Source organism: Moschus berezovskii, chromosome 15 (assembly GCF_049115385.1).
Source record: "Moschus berezovskii isolate FMDL1 chromosome 15, NW_MosBer_1.0, whole genome shotgun sequence".
Lineage (NCBI taxonomy): Eukaryota > Metazoa > Chordata > Mammalia > Artiodactyla > Moschidae > Moschus > Moschus berezovskii.
The window spans coordinates 77,685,518-77,707,642 of record NC_142474.1 but is presented as its reverse complement, the minus strand read 5'-3'; the positions used below and the strand labels follow the sequence as shown (position 1 = coordinate 77,707,642).

The 22,125-nt window shown below is 38.7% G+C and overlaps 1 protein-coding gene across 1 annotated transcript in view; it reads right to left on the bottom strand.

Annotated features, from left to right (window-relative positions):
• Positions 1-21,264, bottom strand: part of ANKEF1 (ankyrin repeat and EF-hand domain containing 1) — a 28,388-nt gene extending 7,124 nt beyond the window's left edge. The window contains exons 1-5 of the mRNA XM_055426717.2: positions 20,900-21,264; positions 16,956-17,155; positions 16,062-16,211; positions 14,402-14,525; positions 826-1,648 (exon numbers count right to left, since the gene is read on the bottom strand). Of these exons, the coding sequence (XP_055282692.2) occupies positions 826-1,648; positions 14,402-14,525; positions 16,062-16,211; positions 16,956-17,155; positions 20,900-21,245 (1,643 nt within the window). The 5' untranslated portion in view covers positions 21,246-21,264. The remainder of the gene's footprint in view (positions 1-825; positions 1,649-14,401; positions 14,526-16,061; positions 16,212-16,955; positions 17,156-20,899) is intronic.
• Positions 21,265-22,125: the final 861 nt, after the last annotated feature.

The window sequence follows — 22,125 nt, the reverse complement described above, 5'->3', positions numbered from 1 at the left end:
TTACAAATGAACCAAGGCAAAGGGAATGAAACATGCCTAGTCATTTAGTCGTTACGTGCATGCTGAGTCGCTTCAGTCATATCTGACTCTTTGCAACCCTACAGACATTGCCTGCCAGGCTCCTCTGTCCATGGGATTCTCCAGGCAAGAGTGCTGGAGTGAGTTGCCATGCCCTCCTCCAGGGGATGTTCCCAACCCAGGGATTCAACCGAGTCTCTTATGTCTCCTGTACTGACAGGTGGGTCTTTTCCACTAGCGCTACCTGGGAAGCCCACTTAGTCTTAAGGCCGCCATCGAATTATTTGATTTGTTGTGATGCCCTCAAAAAAAAAAAAGCAGATTTAAAAATGACTCCATGTATAATGAATACATTCTAAAGATCTGCTCTACAATATTGTGATTGTAGTTAAAAATATTGCACTGTACACTTAAATTTGTTAAGAGGGTAGATCACAGGCTATTTTTGACCACAGTAAATATTTTTAATTTAAAATAAAATAAAAGGCACTCCACCACATCATCTAGGTAAAGCTCTGAGACCAAATTAAAATTGTTTTGGGAGGCCAGGATACCCGATCATAAGGCTTCTTCCACCCCAAGAGTGAAAACTACTCAGCTTTCACTTTGGCATTGCTGTACATGCTCTTAATGTTCCCATTAGCTTGGTTCACCCTATAAGGTCTATTTGTGGTGTAGACTTCAGGAATGAAGCCATTTCTTGCCACTATTTAAATTCTAGAGCTGAATGTTTCTTAGTCTTCCTTTCACTTCCTTGAAATGTGAAGGCTCCCAAAAATCTAAATTGCACTCAAACAAAAGACATACCCTTTTTCAAGAAGAAACTTGACTGCATCGATATTTCCAGTCGCACATGCAGTCATTAGTGGTGTCTTGTAGTAATTATCCTTCATATCCACAGGTATTCCTGATTCAAAAGCCTTTTTCAGAGAAGCCAGGTCTCCCGCTTTGGTGATAAAATTAATGTTTGAAAAGACCTTCCCTGGATCATCAATATACCAAGCAGAGTCATCCTGAATGGGATGCTCTGGGGGGTGATCTCTGTTAAAGCGGCTGCCATCAGTTACATTCTTGTAGGTTTCGATCATGTAATAGGGCGGCCCACCCTTGCTGCGGCGTGGAAACACGTGGTCGGGGATGATACAGACGGGGAGGGGTAAAACAAACTTGCCCATTCTGGCTCTTTTGGCCATCCCTTTTTTCTTTTTCTTAGGCCCATAGGATCCCAAGACATAAGACTTACTTAAATATCTGGTCCCTTTAAAGAACTCGTTAATATTGACCCCTCCACCCCGGAGTTTTTCGTGAAGTTGCGCTATAGCAGCCAGCTGCTCTGAGTTCACATAATCTTGCCTCTCTTCCAGGGTCAGCACAAAGTCCTCCTTGGTGACTGTCCCATCGCCCCTGTCCACAAACGAGAAGGCTTCCCGAAGGAAAGTCTCGTGTTCTATTGACCAATCGTGAAGTTTCAGGAACAAGCGCGGATTTGGATTTTTGACCCCTGGCCTGGCCAATTTATTAGCGATTTGCTCCGCCCGCCGTATTTCTTTGCTGGCTGCTTTGAAGCCACCTTCCTTAGCCAAGTTCCTGGGCGTTTTATGCTCCAGATTCTTCCATTTAAGGTCACATCCTAAAACAGGAAACAGCATGGTTATGAATGGTGCTGGGACATCTGCCTGGGTTTACAAATGACATGCGTCTGTTGTTGCTGTTGTTGTTTTTTAAATTTCCAGCGAATAATCAAAAGTTGGTCCCCAAATTATTTGTATATAGAGGTGAGCAGTTAGTTATTATAATTACAGAATTAATCTATGATTACTATGCTCAAGGTTATGTGGCAACCTGGTTGGAGGGGAGTTTGGGGGAGAATGGATGATACATTTATATGTATGGCTGAGTCCCTTTGCAGTCCATCTGAAACTTTGATAACATTGTTAATAGGCTATACTCTAATATAAAAGTGATTCCCTGTGGTTCAGTAGTATAGAATCTGCCTGCCAGGGAGAAGGAACAAGATGGCGGAGGAATAGGACGGCGAGACCACTCTCTCCCCCACAAATTCATCAAAAGAACATTTGAACGCGAGTAAAGTCCACAAAACAACTTCTGAATGCTGGCAGAGGATGTCAGGCACCCAGAAAAGCAGCCCATTGTCTTCGAAAGGAGGTAGGAAAAAACATAAAAGATAAAAAGCGAGACAAAAGAAGTAAGGATGGAGCTCCGTCCCGGGAAGGGAGGCTTTAAAAAGAGAGAAGTTTCCAAACACCAGGAAACACTCTCACTGGCGAATCTGTGGCGAGCCTTGGAAGCTCAGAGGGCCACATAACCCTCTTTTTTTTTTTTAAGATTTTTTAAAAACCCACAGATTATCCGCCAAACAGTAACTCCCAGCGGAGAAGCAGCGCAGACGCCTGCAGACGCCATTAGCAAGCGGGGGCTGGGCAGGGAGGAGCCGGCTGAACTGCTTAGAGAGAGGACTGGGCTTGAATGCCGCGAGAACAATTTGAGAGAACTGGGGAGAGCAAAGCAGACTGTGGGATAGCTTCCCCACGAAAAGGCGGAAAGCTCTAACCTATGATTCGGCCAGCCCCGCTCACAGAATAAAGGACTGAGCAGAGCAAGCTGGCTGCGGTCGGCGCATCCCCCATCCCCCGCCGAGACAGACAGGGAGCACAGCCGGAGCCGGAGCGGGCAACTGTGGCCCCAGAAAGGCATCTGATACAAACTGCACACAGGCTTGTTGCTAATCAGGACTTCTTGAGCTCGGCCGGTCGATATCCCCCTGAGAAGGTGCTCCGGTTGTACACCCAGAAAACTGAGTGGCGGGGACTGGGGAGGCGATAAGTCGCAGAGACCACGCTCGCCAAACACCTGGTCCCCTGAGCTGCTCGGACCGGGGAAGGCACAAAACACAGGCCCAACCAAGTCTGCGCCTTTGTGGAGTACCTGAGAACCTGAACTTGAGCCGCTCAGACCTGGGAAGTGCATACAACCCGGTGCCGGCCTCGGACAGTTCCCGGCAGAGCAACCTAGTGCCTGCGCAGTGTAGATTGGGACAGCATATGTGCTGTGAGCAGGGGCAAACCCAGTGTGGCCGAGACACTGCGAGCACTCCCCACAGACGCCAGAGATATTCGTCTGCAGCGTTCCTCCCTTCCCAGAACAGGACTGAACAACTGAGCCTTAAAAAGTGTCCACCCACCCCCTAGTATCAGGGTGGAAATTAGACACTGAAGAGACCAGCAAACAGAAGCTAAAACAGAGGGAACCACCTTGGAAATGACAGATAGAGATGTCTAGAGACTACTCCAAGAATAAGACCAAAAACCAGAGGCAAGAGGCCTAAGCCCGAATCCTGAGAACACCAGAGAACTCCTGACTCCAGGGAACATTAATCGATAGGAGCTCATCAAATGTCTCCATACCTACACTAAACCCAAGGGTCAACAAGTTCCAGAGCAAGACATACCACGCAAATTCTCCAGTAACACAGGAAACTAGCCCTGAACTTCAATATACAGGCTGCCCAAAGTCACTCCAAACCCACTGACATCTCATAACTCATTACTGGACACTTCATTGCACTCCAGAGAGAACAAATCCAGCTCCACCCACCAGAACACCGACACAAGCTTCCATAACCAGGGAACCTTGACAAGTCACCTGTCCAAACCCACACACAGCAAGGAAACTACATAATAAAGAGACATCCACAAACGGCCAGAAGAGGGAAAGGCCACCCCAAGCAAAGCATTATAAGCAAGATGAAGAAGCAGAGAAATACCCAACAAGTAAAGGAACAAGATAAATGCCCACCAACACAAACAAAAGAGGAAGATATAGGGAATCTACATGAAAAAGAATTTCGAATTTTGGTGGTGAAAATGATTCAAAATCTTGAAAGCAGAATGGAGTTACAGATAAATAACCTGGAGAAAAGGATTGAGAAGATGGAAGAAAGGTTTAATAAGGACTTAGAAGAAATAAAAAAGAGTCAATATACAATGAATAATACAATAGATGAGATCAGAAACACTCTGGAGGGAACAAACAGTAGAATAACAGAGGCAGAAGACAGGATAAGTGAGCTAGAAGATAGAATTGTAGAAATAAATGAAACAGAGAGGAAAAAAGAAAAACAAATTAAAAGAAATGAGAACAATATTAGAGACCTCTGGGACAATGTTAAACGCTCCAACATTCGAATCATAGGAGTCCCAGAAGAAGAAGACAAAAAGAAAGACCATGAAAGAATACTTGAGGAGATAATAGTTGAAAACTTCCCTAAAATAGGGAAAGAAATAATCACCCAAGTCCAAGAAACCCAGAGAGTCCCCAACAGGATAAACCCAAGGCGAAATACTCCAAGACACATATTAATCAAATTAACAAAGATCAAACACAAAGAACAAATATTAAAAGCAGCAAGGGAAAAAAAGCAAATAACACACAAGGGGATTCCCATAAAGATAATAGCCGATCTTTCAACAGAAACTCTTCAGGCCAGGAGGGAATGGCAAGACATACTTAAAGTGATGCAAGAAAATAACCTACAGCCCAGACTACTGTACCCAGCAAGGATATCATTCAAATATGAAGGAGAAATCAAAAGCTTTACAGACAAGCAAAAGCTGAGAGAATTCAGCATTACCAAACCAGCTCTCCAACAAATGCTAAAGGATCTTTTCTAGACAGGAAACACAGAAAAGGTGTATAAACTCGAACCCAAAGCAATAAAGAAAATGGCTACGGGATCGTACTTATCAATAATTACCTTAAACGTAAATGGGTTGAATGCCCCAACCAAAAGACAAAGGCTGGCTGAATGGATACAAAAACAAGACCCCCATATATGTTGTCTGCAAGAGACCCACCTCAAAACGAGGGACACATACAGACTGAAAGTGAAGGGCTGGAAAAAGATATTCCATGCAAATAGAGACCAAAAGAAAGCAGGAGTAGCAATACTCATATCAGATAAAATAGACTTTAAAACAAAGGCTGTGAAAAGAGACAAAGATGGAAACTACATAATGATCAAAGGATCAATCCAAGATGAAGATATAACAATTATAAATATTTATGCACCCAACATAGGAGCACCGCAATATGTAAGACAATTACTAACAAGTATGAAAGGGGAAATTAACAATAATGCAATAATAGTGGGAGATTTTAATACCCCACTTACATCTATGGATAGATCAACTAAACAGAAAATTAACAAGGAAACACAATCTTTAAATGATACAATAGACGAGTTAGACCTAATAGATATCTATAGGACATTTCACCCCAAAACAATGAATTTCACCTTTTTCTCAAGTGCACATGGAACCTTTTCCAGGATAGATCACATCCTGGGCCATAAATCTAGCCTTGGTAAATTCAAAAAAGTTGAAATCATTCCATGCATCTTTTCTGACCACAATGCAGTAAGATTAGATCTCAATTATGGGAGAAAAACTATTAAACATGCCAACATATGGAGGCTGAACAACACGCTGCTGAATAATGAACAAATCATAGAAGAAATCAAAAGAGAAATCAAAATATGCATAGAAATGAATGAAAATGAAAACACAACAACCCAAAACCTCTGGGACACTGTAAAAGCAGTGCTAAGGGGGAAGTTCATAGCAATACAGGCACACCTCAAGAAACAAGAAAAAAGTCAACTAAATAACCTAACTCTACATCTAAAGCAACTAGAAAAGGAAGAAATGAAGAACTCCAGGGTCAGTAGAAGGAAAGAAATCGTAAAAATTAGGGCAGAGATAAATGCAAAAGAAACAAAAGAGACCATAGCAAAAATCTACAAAGCCAAAAGCTGGTTCTTTGAGAAGGTAAATAAAATTGACAAACCACTAGCCAGACTTATCAAGAAACAAAGGGAGAAGAACCAAATCAATAAAATTAGAAATGAAAATGGAGAGATCACAACTGACAACACAGAAATACAAAGGATTATTAGAGAATACTATCAGCAATTATATGGCAATAAAATGAATAACTTGGAAGAAATGGACAAATTCCTAGAAAAGTACACCTTTCCAAAACTGAACCAGGAAGAAATAGAAAATCTGAATAGACCCATCACAAGCACGGAACTAGAGGCTGTAATCAGGAATCTTCCAGCAAACAAAAGCCCAGGTCCAGACGGCTTCACAGCCGAATTCTACCAAAAATTTAGAGAAGAGCTAACACCTATTCTACTCAAACTCTTCCAGAAAATTGCTGAGGAAGGGAAACTTCCAAACTCATTCTATGAGGCCACCATCACCCTAATCCCAAAACCTGGTAAAGAGCCCACAAAAAAAGAAAACTACAGGCCAATATCACTGATGAACATAGATGCAAAATTCCTTAACAAAATTCTAGCAATCAGAATCCAACAGCATATTAAGAAGATCATACATCATGACCAAGTGGGCTTTATCCCAGGAATGCAAGGATTCTTCAATATCCGCAAATCAATCAACGTAATACACCACATTAACAAACTGAAAAATAAAAATCATATGATTATCTCAATAGATGCAGAGAAAGCCTTCGACAAAATTCAACATCCATTTATGATAAAAACCCTCCAGAAAGTGGGAATAGAAGGGACATACCTCAACATAATAAAAGCTATATATGACAAACCCACAGCAAACATTATCCTCAATGGTGAAAAACTGAAAGCATTTCCCCTAAAGTCAGGAACAAGACAAGGGTGCCCACTCTCACCACTACTATTCAACATAGTTCTGGAAGTTTTGGCCACAGCAATCAGAGCAGAAAAAGACATAAAAGGAATCCAAATTGGAAAAGAAGAAGTAAAACTTTCACTATTTGCTGATGACATGATCCTCTATACAGAAAACCCTAGAGACTCTACCAGAAAACTGCTAGAGCTAATCAATGATTACAGTAACGTTGCAGGATATGAAATCAACACACAGAAATCCCTTGCATTCCTATACACTAATAATGAGAAAATAGAAAGAGAAATTAAGGAAACTATTCCATTCACTGTTGCAACGAAAAGAATTAAATACTTAGGAATATATCTACCTAAGGAAACAAAAGACTTGTACATAGAAAACTATAAAACACTACTGAAAGCAATCAAAGAGGACACTAATAGATGGAGAAATATACCATGTTCATGGATTGGAAGAATAAATATTGTAAAAATGAGTATACTACCCAAAGTAATTTATACATTCAATGCAATCCCTATCAAGCTACCAACGATATTTTTCACAGAACTAGAACAAATAATCTCACAATTTGTATGGAAATACAAAAAACCTCGAATAGCCACAGCAATCTTGAGGAAGAAAAATGGAACTGGGGGAATTAACCTGCCGGACTTCAGGCTCTACTACAAAGCCACAGTCATCAAGACAGTATGGTACTGGCATGAAGACAGAAATATAGATCAATGGAACAAAATAGAAAGCCCAGAGATAAATCCACGCACCTATGGACACCTCATCTTTGACAAAGGAGGCAAGAATATAAAATGGACAAAAGACAGTCTCTTTAACAAGTGGTGCTGGGAAAACTGGTCAGCCACTTGTAAAAGAATGAAACTAGAACACTTCCTAACACCATACACCAAAATAAACTCAAAATGGATCAGAGAGCTAAATGTAAGACCAGAAACTATAAAACTCCTAGAGGAGAATGTAGGCAAAACACTCTCTGACATAAATCACAGCAGGATCCTCCATGACCCACCTCCCAGAATATTGGAAATAAAAGCAAAAATAAACAAATGGGACCTAATTAAAATCAAAAGCTTCTGCACAGCAAAGGAAACTATAAGTAAGGTGAAAAGACAGCCTTCAGAATGGGAGAAAATAATAGCAAATGAAGCAACTGATAAAGGATTAATCTCCAAATTATACAAGCAGCTCCTGCAGCTCAATTCCAGAAAAATAAATGACCCAATCAAAAAATGGGCCAAAGAACTAAACAGACATTTCTCCAAAGAAGACATAAAGATGGCTAACAAACACATGAAAAAATGCTCAACATCCCTCATAATCAGAGAAATGCAAATCAAAACCACAATGAGATACCATTTCACACCAGTCAGAATGGCTGCTATCCAAAAGTCTACATGCAATAAATGCTGGAGAGGATGTGGAGAGAAGGGAACCCTCTTACACTGTTGGTGGGAATGCAAACTAGTACAGCCACTATGGAGAACAGTGTGGAGATTCCTCAAAAAATTGGAAATAGAACTGCCATATGATCCAGCAATCGCACTCCTGGGCATACACACCGAGGAAACCAGAATTGAAAGAGACACGTGTACTCCAATGTTCATTGCAGCACTGTTTATAATAGCCAGGACATGGAAGCAACCTAGATGTCCATCTGCAGACGAATGGATAAGAAAGCTTTGGTACATATACACAATGGAGTATTATCCAGCCATTAAAAAGAATACATTTGAATCAGTTCTAATGAGGTGGATGAAACTGGAGCCTATTATAGTGGAGCCTATTATACAGAGTGAAGTAAGCCAGAAAGAAAAACAGCAATACAGTATACTAACACATATATATGGAATTTAGAAAGATGCAAATGTTAACCCTGTATACGAGACAGCAAAAGAGACACAGATGTATAGAACAGTCTTTGGGACTCTATGGGAGAGGGTGAGGGTGGGATGATTTGGGAGAATGTCATTGAAACACGTATGTTGTCATATGTGAAACGAATCACTAGTTCAGGGTCAATGCATGTTATAGGATGCTCGGGGCTGACATGCGGGGATGACCCAGAGGGAGGATAAAGGGAGGAGGGAGGTCGGAGTGGGGTTCAGGAGGGGGAACTTATGTAAACCCGGGGCGAATTCATATCAATGTATGGCAAAACCAACCAATATAATATTGTAAAATAATTTGCCTCCAATAAAAAATAAATTAATTACCAAAAAAATAAAAAATAAAACCTGTGAAGGTGAGTTGAGAATCCCTCTGGATACCACTTTAAATATTTATTGGAAAATGCTCTTTACTTAACTAGTCCTTTATGTCACTAAATAGGACAAGAATGAAAAAAGAAAGGAAGATTTAATGGCAAACTATTTTTCTGCCTAATGTTTCACATTATGGTATTATGCCCCTCTGGCTATGGGCAGCACATTCTTATTGAATAAATTAAATTGTGTTCCTCTTTGATTTGAAAAAAAAAAAAAAGAATCTGCCTGCCAGTGCAGGAGATGCAAGGGACTTGGGTTGGATCCTTGGGTTGGGAAGATCTCCTGGAGAAGGAAATGTCAACCCATTCCAGTATTCTTGCCTGGAAAATTCCATGGACAGAGGAGCCTGGTGGGCTTTAGTCTGTGGGGTCACAAGAGTTGAACACGACTGAGCATACACACACTCAACTCATATATAAATTTAAAACTTTTAAAAAGTTTAATAAAAATTATTATTAACTTATATGCAGAGTACATCATGCAAAATGCTGGGCTGGAGGAAGCACAAGCTGGGATTAAAATTGCAGGGAGAAATATCAATAACCTCAGATATGCAGAAGACACCACCCTTAGGGCAGAAAGTGAAGATGAACTAAGAGCCTCTTGATGACAGTAAAAGGGGAGAGTGAAAAAGCTGGCTTAAAACTCAGTACTCAAAATACTAAGATCATGGCAACTGGGCCCATCACTTCATGGCAAATAGACTGGGAAACAATGGAAACAGTGACAGACTTTATTTTCTTGGGCTCCAAAATCACTGCTGATGGTGACTACAGCCATGAAATTAAAAGATGCTTATTCCTTGGAAGAAAAGCTATGACCAACCTAGACAGTATATTAAAAAGCAGAGATATTACTTTGCTGACAGAAGTCTGTCTAGTCAAAGCTATGGTTTTTCCATTAGTCATGTATGGATGTGAGAGTTGGACCATAAAGAAAGCTGAGCGCCAAAGAATTGATGCTTTTGAACTGTGGTGCTGGAGAAGACTTTTGAGAGTCCCTTGGACCACAAGGAGATCACACCAGTCAATCCTAAAGGAAACCAACCTTGAATATTCATTGGAAGGACTGATAAAACTGAAGCCCCAATACTTTGGCCACCTGAAACAAAGAGCCGACTCATTGGAAAAGAACCTGATGCTGGGGAAGATTGAAGGCAGGAGGAGAAGGGGACGACAGAGGATGAGATGGTTGGATGGCATCACCAAATCAAGGGACATGAGTTTGAGCAAGCTCTGGGAGATGGTGAAGGACCTGGAAGCCTGGTGTGCTGCAGTCCATGGGTCACAGAGTCAGACACGACTGAGTGACTGACTGAACAGCATTGTGAACACAAAAACTTAAAGCTATAATTTTTTCTTTCTGTGAGCTTCAGTTTGGTGAATTTTGAGGAAGATATTTTTCCAGTGAATAGTATCTATCCCCAACGGATTAAGAAATCAATCCCTGTAGATATTTGAAATAAATATCATATCAGAATACTTGCTGAAGACGCTTCATGCCAAGTAAGAAAGAGTAAAGATGACATTTAAATTTGGAAAGAACCTGGATTCAAACAGCTTAAGCAGGACTTTAGGCATCTAAGATGCTAACTGACTCTTGCTTCTTTTGAACGATTATGACTGTCAATCTGTGTAAAATCTTAAACTATGTTTTATCTGTATTCTCCTTGAAATTCATGTAATTTATATTGACCTGTTGTTTTGCAGTAAGGTCATATGAACAGCCTGTAAAAGTAATCTGCTCATCAAATCTGACAATATTCCAATGTAAGAGTTGTGCAATTAGGCATTAAAATTCATTTTCCTTTTTTAGTCTCTGACTTAAAATGATGAGACCAACATTATATGTAACCATTCTCCAAATAAATAAGCTTTTCTGAATGCATCAGGGAGTCTACTTAGTGGTATCAAGAAGGCTGTGTTGTCTGTAATAAGTGTCTTGAGACACTAAAAACCCATTATAAGTCAGACTATGAAGATATTCGTTCTAGTGTTTTGAATCTATAAGGCTCTTTTGTTGCCTTGCCAATATCACATAATCAAAAAAGATTCTCTAGCAATCAGTATCTCTAGCATCCAAAATGTAAAGGCAGCTGCATGTGAAAATATAACTAATCCCTCTCCAACACTTTATAATTTTATTCCTTATAAAAAAAAACATTAATCATTGGATGATTAATGATTTAAGCATTAATATTTCTGGCATTGTTAAAAATTAAAATTTTATATGGAGGCTTATTTACTAGGATAGGAAAACTCAAAAAGAGTACTTGGGACAAAATATTCTCTAATTTTTATATTGGACAGTTTGAAGAATAGTGTGACTTATTGGGAAAAGGACCTGAGGCTTGTCTCCACAGTATAATAACTCAATAGTTTAATTCCATAGTCATCTTGAGTATGGTACTTTCACTTAGCTTTTTCACTTACTCGGGATGTCTGGGGGTTTATCTGCCATCTTCCAGTTCACTCCTGTATTCACCTGAGCACCAAGGATCAAAGGGTTTTAAAGCTGCTTTATCTTGCCTTCTTCTGCTCCTAGTTTCCTCCCAGTTAGCAGTTCTGTGTGGAATAAAGACCCCCACACCCCAGCTTAAAGATATGAAGGCATCCCCCTGTCCTTTTGACACGTCTTCTCTTTATCGTTAGCAAACACAGATCTGTTCACGCTCTCTGTGATTCATGCTCCTCTGTCGCTGAGATATGTGACTTTTGGCTGACTGCTGTCAAAAGCCCCATGAGGAGATCCCTCCACGGGGGCTTCAGGAGAGCTAATCTAAACTCCCCTCCCTGGACATGGCCTCACACTGCCTAGAGGGAGGTGTAAATTACTCCAGGGACAAGATCAGCAACAAAAGTGGGTGTATTGAGGAAGTAGTTTCTTGTGGGAAAAGAATCCAGCCTTCGTATTGAAGGATAAAAGAAGCTACACCCAGGGAGTTTACTCAGAAATGAGCATTTCGTGGCTAAAGGTTTCCAGTTGCTCTGACTGCCTTAGATCCAAGATTCTAAAGGTGGGAGTATAACTGATAACACTCTTGTGTGGAACTAGGTCACCCACATAGCACTTGGTGAAGCAGCTGTACTTCCAAAGATGCTAGGGAACTCAAAACATTTTCAGACATTTGTTTCAGAAACAGTCTAGTCTTATGAGTCTGCCAGGAGGATCAATCTTTTCTGCATCACCAGGCAAGGCCTTTGGCAAGCTCTGGCCCTGCACGTCTCAATTTGCTTTCTCTGACTTTATCCCAGAAGGACATAAATGGTAGAGTATATATTGAGGGATGTTTGTCCCAATAAGAAAAGAGTCAGCATGTTAAAGTTGAAGAAGCTTGTCTCAATCTGGGCAGATCTCTAGTTTTCAGAAATACACAATGTAAAAAATGAAGTGTCAGAATAATCTGCTGGTGGTGAGAGATTTGGAAACAAGATTTGAAAACTGTCTCTTCAGAGACAATTGATGAGGGCAAAAATTGCATTTGGTACATTTTCTGTTATCTATTTTAGGGGGATGGGGAAAGAATGTGAGCTTTGCATAAGGTAAAAAAAAAAAATCAAAGTGAATCAGTTACTACACCATTAGTTATGCAGGCTTGTTAGTCTTATTTATAATAATGTTAGTGGTTATAGTATAGGCTCTCTTGTGTCCCAGTGACTTCAAAATTTCTGTGTCTGCATAGAAGACAGGAAAATGAAAGCACTTTTTCTGCTCTATTATAGAGCTGCTGAACTTTAAGTTTCTATTTCTCATGAACTGGAAAAAAATAACTTACCACCATAACATTCAGCAGCATGCAGTTCCCTCTCTAACAAAGTTAGTAACTTTGAATGTACGTTTAATTCAGTTCAGTTCAGTTGCTCAGTCGTGTTCGACTCTTTGCGACCCCATGGAATGCAGCATGCCAGGCCTCCCTGTCCATCACCAACTCCTGGAGTTTACTCAAACTCATGTCCATTGAGTTGGTGATGCCATCCAACCATCTCATCCTCTGTCAACACCCTTCTCCTCCCGCCTTCAATCTTTTCCAGCATCAGGGTCTTTTCAAATGAGTCAGTTCTTCGCATCAGGTGGCCAAAGTATTGCAGTTTCAGCTTCAACATCAGTCCTTCCAATGAATATTCAGGACTGATTTCCTTAAGGCATGTAATTAACACAAAATTAGTAAAAATATTTAAACTTAATTGGCTAATGTTGCTATTTAAAAAAATTTTAAATATTACTATTTTAAGGAATTGTTGCTGTTTAGTTGCTAAGTCATGTGTGACTCTTTTGTTACCCCATGGACTGTAGACCGCCATCAAGGTATTTTCCCAGCAATAATGCTGGAGGGGATGGCCATTTCCTTCTCCAGGGGGTCTGCCCAGTGCAGGTATTGAACCTGTGTCTCCTGCTTGACAGGTGGGCTCTTTACCACTGAGCCACGTAAGAAGCCTATTTTAAGGAATACATTAAGCTATGCATAACATAAAGGAGGCCCCAGTGGCTCAGTGGTAAAGAATCTGACTGCAATGCAGGAGGCACAGGAGACCCAGGTTCAATCTCTGAGTTGGGGAGATCCCCTGAAAGAGGAAATGGCAATCTATTCCAGTTATCACATGGACAGAGAAGCCTGGCAGGCTACAGTCCATAGAGTCTCAGAGTCAGACATGACTGAGTGACTTAGCACACACAACATACATAACATAGTTTATATTCTTAAATTAACAGCTATTTAAAATATACAGAAAAATCTAAAGTAATATATATTTTATACTTATATTTTATTTTTTATTTATATTTTATACATATATTTCAAATGTTCCATTAAAGTTTTCATTTTATTTAATGCTTCTCCCCCAAATATTTCCCCCATAATTTAAAATTACCCAAAATGTTATCTTTGCACTTGATAGTATATTTTCAAAAATAAAATAATTAAGAATTCGGACTAAAAGACATGGTTTCTAGTGTTTGTCCTATTTTAGATTGCTGCTGCTGCTGTTGCTAAGTCACTTCAGTCGTGTCTGACTCTGTGCGACCCCATCAACAACAGCCCACCAGGCACCTCTGTCCACGGGATTCTCCAGGCAAGAACACTGGAGTGGGTTGCCATTTCCTCCTCTGTTTTAGATTGATATTTACATTTTAAAAAATAAGCATCTTAGTAATTGGTTGACTCATAAATAATTCTCTTTAGATTTTTAATAATAATCTAAAAATACTTGAGAAATGAATTTTTATTACTTTCTAGGTCAGATTTATGATCTAATAGAAGGTAAATAAGAAAAAAATTAATTTTCTTTCTACATGTATATGTGAGATAAGCAACTGATGTTGACACGCTGAAATTCTCTGCTCATCTACAATGTGGGAAAATCATGAGGTCTTTAGACATGAAATTCGTAGACCATTTACCTCGCTGAGCTATATATTTACAGCAATCTGCAAAACCACCCATGGCAGCATAATGAAGTGGTGTGTTGCCATTCATTGCAATCAACCCCATGTCTCCATCGTACGCAAATAGAAGCTTCAATATCTGCAAAATAAATAGTGGATATTGTAGAGGAATAAGAATGTGTTTACTGGCTGAAAACTCAGACCTAGACCTGTGTTATCCAGAGTGTCAGTCTGAATTAAATTGAAATGAATTAAATAGAAAACAAATTTCTAAAGTTCAGTTCCTTACTTCCACTAGCCATAGTTTAAGGACTCAAAAACCACATGTGTACTGTAATTGTACCATACTGTACAGCCAGATACAGAACATTTCCATCACTGTCAGAAGTTCTAGAGCAGGGATCCTCAACCTCCAGGATCTAATGCCTGACGATCTGAGGTGGAGTTGATGTAACAATAATAGAAATAAAGTACACAATAAATGTGAAATGCCTGAATTATCATGAAACCACAGCCACCCCCTGCTCCCCCCACAAGTCTGGGGAAAAACTGTCTTCCATGAAACCGGTCCCTGGTGCCAAAAAGGTTGGGGACCATCTATCTAGAATATAGAAAACTCTATATTCAGCTGGGGCACTACCATTTTGGTAAATTTAGTGAACTTTAGAATGCATCAGACTGTGGCAAATCAGGGGAGCAAATTCTTTACCAGACAGATGTGATATCTACTGTCATGAATACTTTTATTGCAGGTAAGAGACCCAGCAACAAAAGTAAAGATAATGTTAGAACTCAGAAAAGAAATTTTAGATATAATTCAGAATTTAAAAGACTAGGATAGCATTGAGTTCTAGTTTGCTTCTGCAGTATCACTATATGTATGAGATATCTTTTGCTGATATATCCAGATAGTCAGAATACTTAAGAGTTAAAAACTTAGGTGAGTCATTAAAGTGAAGTCAAAGTAAAGTCGCTCAGTCGTGTCTGACTCTTTGCCTACCAGGGTTCTCCATCCATGGGATTTTCCAGGCAAGAATACTAGAATGGATTGCCATGAGTCATTAGATGTACTTAAACATCAAGGAGATGAGATTAGGCCTTGTTCTCCCCCAAATTAGATCATACTGTATTGTAAAAATTCTCATATGTAATGGAGTCATAAAATAGAGTAGTAGTATGTGGCAAAACTTTTCAGTTGTTATAACTGAAAAGATAAATGTGAAAGTGTTAGTCGCTCAGTTGTGTCTGACTCTTTGCAACCCCACGGGCTGTAGCCTGCTAGGCTCCTCTGTCCATGGAATTCTCCAGGCAAGATTCTAGTATTCTTGCCATTTCCTTCTACAGGGGATCTTCCCGACTCAGGGCTCAAACCCAGGTCTCCCACATTGCAGGCAGATTCTTTAGGGTCTGAGCCACTAGGGAAGCCCAGTTAAGAATATAGAAAAACATTATTAGTAATATTAAAGAAGTAAATTAACAAGCAATAAAACTGAATAAAGAGCTAAAATAAGCCTTGAAGGATAATATCTGGTATAAAATACAATTCTGGAATTATTTTGGAAAATCAAAACGCAGAAAAAAAATCTATCAGTGTAACTTACACTATATTTTAAGATGCTGAGGAAAAGGAGAATATTTTTAGCAACAAATTTTAAAGAACATAGTAGATTATTACATCAAAAAAGCCTCCTTTGGCAGCAAAGTGAGCAGCATGATGTCTGTCATTGTCAAATGCATTCACATTCCCTCCTCTTTCCAATATCCCGCGAACTAGTTCTGTCACTCCTTCTCTTGATGCTTCCATTAAAGCCGTACGACCTGTGGACTGAACATGAAACAGACCAGATGCTGTTTATCCCTGTTATACTAAATGACACACTCAGTATAAACATGGTCTAAATCCACTTGGTCTTAAGAGTCACACTGACATGTTCAGTTTTGTACAGTTTTATTGGTTTCATGTAACAAACAGGAAACACGAAGTCAGTAAAATGGGTCAGTGTCCAAAATGTAGAATTCTATAATCAGAGTCAAGGTCACACCAGATTTTCCTATGAGAACATCATGCTAAAAAGTGCAGTTTCTTGCCAAGAAAGTAGAGCAAAAAGGGAGAAGAGAGGGTAAAACATACGCTAAAATTAGGCTATAGGTGTTTTCTAATGAGAAGAAAATGTATTTTTATTGTCAGGAAATGACAATTAAAAGAAAATAAAATTATCCAAGTGAGGAGAGGGAGCAAAATAATTAAGGGAAACAGCAGAGCTACATATTTTCTTTAGTAGCTAAATTTTTATTAGGCATCAGGAATATCTTTTCTATTTGCGGTAATGATCTTTTAATATTGTACATAATAAAAACCAATATTTCAAACATAATTAGGAACCAGACCATAGAATCATGGCCATGCCATATAAAGATAATGAAAATCTATACTTTTAAAGCATTTTGAACAGAAAAGCAAAGTCTGTAAGCTAACAGGGTAATTTTACCACATTCAAGTGAAAAAATACAATAACAGGACTCTGTCACTGAGAAAAAGGAACATTTATAATCACAGAAATAGTCTTACTGTGTTGATAGCATTTGGATTGGCTCCTTTTTCCAAAAACGTCATGCACACATCCTTAACATCATGTGCTTCTTCACAAGCTCTAAGGAATATCGGCTTTCCTTCACAGGTACAATTGTTGACGTCTGCACCATGTTCCAAGGCAAGCAGTGCACACCGATAATGCCGCTTAGTAGGTAAAATGCAGTAAAACAAAATACCTGCAGAAAAATAGAATCCCCAAAGAACAGTTAACCAGCAGTCTCTCTACATTTGAATCAGATAGGAAGGAACAAAGAATAATTTTGAAATTCATAATTAGCTAGTTGAAGGTGAGATAGAGCAAAGGCATTTATGCCTTGGTTTTCTCTCTGAAATCAACTGAAACACCAAGACAGAGAAACCAAAAAGGAACCCAGCCTCTGCTAAGAGCTAGAAAACAGTCCTAACCAAAGTGTGACAGGCTCTTGTTTGAGAAGAATCTGGGTGCGGGAATGTGAGCCCCTGCTGACCCTGGGTATTTGGCGTCCTGCAACCTATACACCAGTGTCCTTCTTAGAACATGTAGGAGTGTGTGTGCCCGAGGGCTACTGATGGATCCCTGGACCCCCTTCGAAACTGCAGAGTGGCAAGGGAGATAGTACTGAATGATGAAATGTGTACACCAGCCATGTTTACAGGAAGCAGGCTGTCTGTACAGCTGCAGTGAGAAGAAAAAGTAGACAGCAATTTGTTCACTGCAGAGAGAAAAATGCTAACTCCTCATATCTGGTATCTGTGACATACAAACCCTCAACATAATCCATGTCAAAAATTTACTACAGACCAGGGGTACTGTTTATAAACCCTGGTCAGAGTTTTCTTAAGAAACTCAAGTAAACAGCAGACAAACTCCAAACTGACTTTGTAATGACTTCACTCTAAAAACAGACTTCATTCAAATAGGAACGGTAACCAACAAAAAACCAGCATATGACCTACGAAAAAAGATACTGAAAGAAAAGGAAAGGAAGCTGACAAACACTAGGCAATAATTATATATTCAAATAACTATACCACATGAAAATCACTGAGTGATCCATTACTGATAAAAATTTAAATATAACTTTTTCTGAAATAAAAATGTAAGGTAGACCAAACCAAAAAGATAAATAGAAGGAAAAGATGAATTTGAGCAAGTATATCTTAGAAAAGAAATGGTAGAGAAAAATAAAATGACTAAAGAAATGAAAGTCACATGGAAGCAGGAAAAAGGAGAGCAGACATTGCCAAAGGCATAGTCAGGGACATGGAGGAAAAACTTGAAAGAACTTGAAAAAAATCCAAGAGTTTAAATGGTCTAGAAAGGCAAATAATATTTAACATATATGTAACTGGTGTTCAATAAAAGACCAAATGGAACAGAAAAATGGAGAGATATAACGAAAGAAAACCCTCTTGATGTAAAAAGTTAGATCTAACAGAGTATACTGGATCTCAGGAAAAACTGATTAGGATTGTGATAATATGTGCCTAGATAAAACTAGATAAAGAAATTGTCTTGTGAGTAGCCAGTTAAAAATTCAAGCCATCTCTAAAGAGGAAATGTCAAGTTTGGCTGCAAGACTTTGGCACAGTAACATTCATTGTTAGAAAATAAGCAAAGGTGTTTTACAATGTCACTTGGGAAAGAAAACAGGGAGTTTTTAACAGTCAGTCAAGGAATTGTTCATATATAAACGAGATGAACATATAAGTTTAAAGATGCAAGAAATTAAAGTATATAGGCCCAAAGGAGTTAGCTAAACTACTCAATAACAAAAATGAGTCTAACAGGAGATCAACAGGGAATATGTGACTAAAAGACCCATGATAGACGCTGAATCCCTTCAGTCACTGAATCAAAGCTCAATCACTTTGGGAATTCTGGATACAGAAAAGGAAATTGTAGTTCACAATAATGTAGAAATAATAAGGAAATTTAACAAAACTTGTAGGGAAGAGAGGAAAGAAGAGAGTTTAAGCATTCAATTTTCGTGGTCTTTTATTGCTGGAGTTTTGAGATATTATTAAAAGCAGGTAAAAGGTATGAAAAGAATCATTGAAAGAACTAAAATGATTATAATTTACTAAAATTAGATACTGGATGGGAGGTGACAGGAAGAATTCTTGTACTAATCTCATCTTTCATAGAAAAATATCAGTGAATACTGTTTAGCGTGTTGATTTGATAAACAGAGGTTTCTGTATATGTAAAGCTGTCAAGTTAGCCATTAAAAGAACTAAAAACAGACTATTAATTTTAGAAAATATGAGAAGGAAGATATACACACATATAAAAAAACAAAGATCATGTGGACCATAGAGAAAATTATTTTTATACATATTTATCTGTGTATTTATATAAATTAAGTATATTACGCTTTTGTAGAATAAAATAAATGACAGTTCTGTGGAGCATCTAGATAAATGTAAATTGGATAAACTCTACCACTAAAATAAAAATACAATTTATGTGAAAATCAAAACTGAAATATTTTTATATAAACATGCATCTGAAATAGTTACTCAAACAGTTAAAAACAGAAAGATGGTCAAGGATATGTTGAAAATCAAAGACAGAGAAGTCATAGCAGGCAAGAGTGAGCCAAAACAACAACAGTGCAACAACTCCAGATTTTGTTGTTGTCACTATTGTTGTTTTGGTTCACTTTTGCCTGCTATGACTTCTCTGTCTTTGATTTTGCATTTTCAACATGTCCCTGACCATCTTTCAATTGTTAATTGTTTGAGTATGAGTAAATTTTCATTTCATGTGTTTTTATTTTAATGGTAGAGTCTATCCAATTCACATTTGTCTAGATGCTCCACAGAGCTGTCACTTGTTTTATACTATGAAAGCATCACTTGCACCATTCCCCCACCTCCCCCGTCCACAGAAACACGGTCTTCCACGAAACCAGTCCCTGGTGCCAAAAATATTGGGGACCACTACTGTATAAGGCTTTGAAAGCCTTCTGGTTTTTTTTTTTTAGAATAAAAACATTAAAAAATACATTTGACTCATGAGTGCATTACATAATTAAACAGTTGTTCCTTTTCTTTGTCCTCTTCTCTTGTTACAAGCAAGTCACTTATCAAATACCATGTCCACAGAGAGTTACGAAAGCAGATTCTGTTCCTCTCAGAAAACATTAATTAATGGTATAAAATGGGATTCATTTCTCTAATGTGGGACTGATGTTAAAGGCTTTGTACTTGAAGAAATTCTTTGGAACAACTGATTAAATCTACCAGTTTATATTAAGCCTGGTGGTAATTTTCTTAGTAATTTTCATGAGGCTGCATCACCTCCTGCCAGAACCTTGAGTTATTTGGTCAAGAAGCTCCCAGATCATGGTCTTAAGATGGGATTTGGGAGGGAAAGAGTGAGACAGTGCTCTCTCACCTGAATAATCACAAAAATGCCATATTTCTATGATTAAGTCATATTTCCAAATATATTTTAAAAACAACTAATACAAAGTTGGAGCTTATGTCAGAATCCACCTTAGTTCCTCAAGTTCCCAAATGCAACTACTTTCTACATAGACTGCTCTTGAGAGCAAAACCCTAGCTCAAGTATTACTTGGGATTCTAACATGTAAAATTCTAAATAGATTTTATATTTTACAATGTGATTATGATTATGGAAATATCAGTGTGTCATGTTGAAAGTTCTCCACATTAAAAAAAAAAAAAGATTAATTCTAATACTTCTTCTCAATGAGAAAGTTCTCAGAACTGGTTTTCCTAAGAAACATCTACACTATTTTCAACTTATGGGAAGATGTAAGAGTGAGAACCTAGCCTCTGACTACTACATGGCATGAGTAACTGCTTTCTAAAGTCTGAAAACAAACAATGCATTATATTGACTTCTAAAGTTCATAAGAAAAAATGCAAATTGAATTGCATTTACTAGATAGAATGCTAAGAATTTTTACCTTTTCCTTCGTTATCAACAATAGTCATATCGGCTTTTGCTTTGGCTAATATTTCCATGGACAACTCGTGGCCCAGTTCTGCAGCCCTCATAGTCGGAGTACAGCCCATTTTGTCTTGCACATCAGGGTGAGCACCAAGGCTCAGGAGAAAGCTGACCATGTCGATGTCATTGGAAACTGAGGCTAAGTGCAGAGCACTGTTTCCATTGACTGGGTCTGTGAAATTGATGAGTTCAGGATATCCGAGCCTGGTCAACTTCTCTATCTGCTTCTTGTCTTTGTTCCGAACACATTGAAGAACTTTGTAGATCTGCAGGTTCTCAAGTCTCTTATCTGCTAAAGCCATATTTGACCAGCTTCTTGCAAATGCCTTTGTGGGCCAAACCAAAAAAACATAGAACTCAGAGTTATTTTTTTCATCTTTACTTTGACCCAACAGTATTCAAAGTCTTCCCTAAGAAGAGATATTGTTTCTTATGAAACATTATTACCATAATTTATTGCAACTAATTTCATGAAAGCAGAAATTACACATAAGCACAAAAATACTCAGCTAGCATAATGTTAAAATATTTCAAAACAAATCTTCCATCATAAAGTAAACTAGGTATGCAGTTTTCTTATTATCTCATTTAATCATCCCTCCTGGACATAGCCTTAAAGTTTACCTTTACCATGAAGAAGGGTGAGGTCAACTAAACTGCCAAGCTTCCCACTACAAGGCTCTGTACCAGCACATCTCCCACAATGCAGAGAACACACAGATTTCAGCAGTTTAAAAATGCTGTAAAGACTGTAGAAATACGAGCTGCTCATTATAGACAGGAATCTCTTGAACTCTGTGAAATACCAAAGATGTGACGGGTGATTCCTGTTTTATCTTATGTGGGAATGAGGCAGGTTAATGACTGAGACACAAGTGTCAATTTTCATAAATAATCCCACCAAGTTGCAACGAGCCTTCCGATACATAATTTTACCTCTTATTGCTTATTCAATTCCAAAACACAATACTTTGAGTCAAGTAGTAGACCATGCTGTTGTTCTGCCGCTCAGTTGTGTCCGAATCTTTGCAACCCCATGGACTGCAGCACGCCAGACTTCCCAATCTTTCACCATGTCCTGCAGCTTGCTCAAACTCACGTCCATTGAGTCGGTGATGCCATCCAACCAACTTGTGCTTTGTCCTCGTCTTCTCCACCTGCCTTCAATCTTTCCCAGCATCA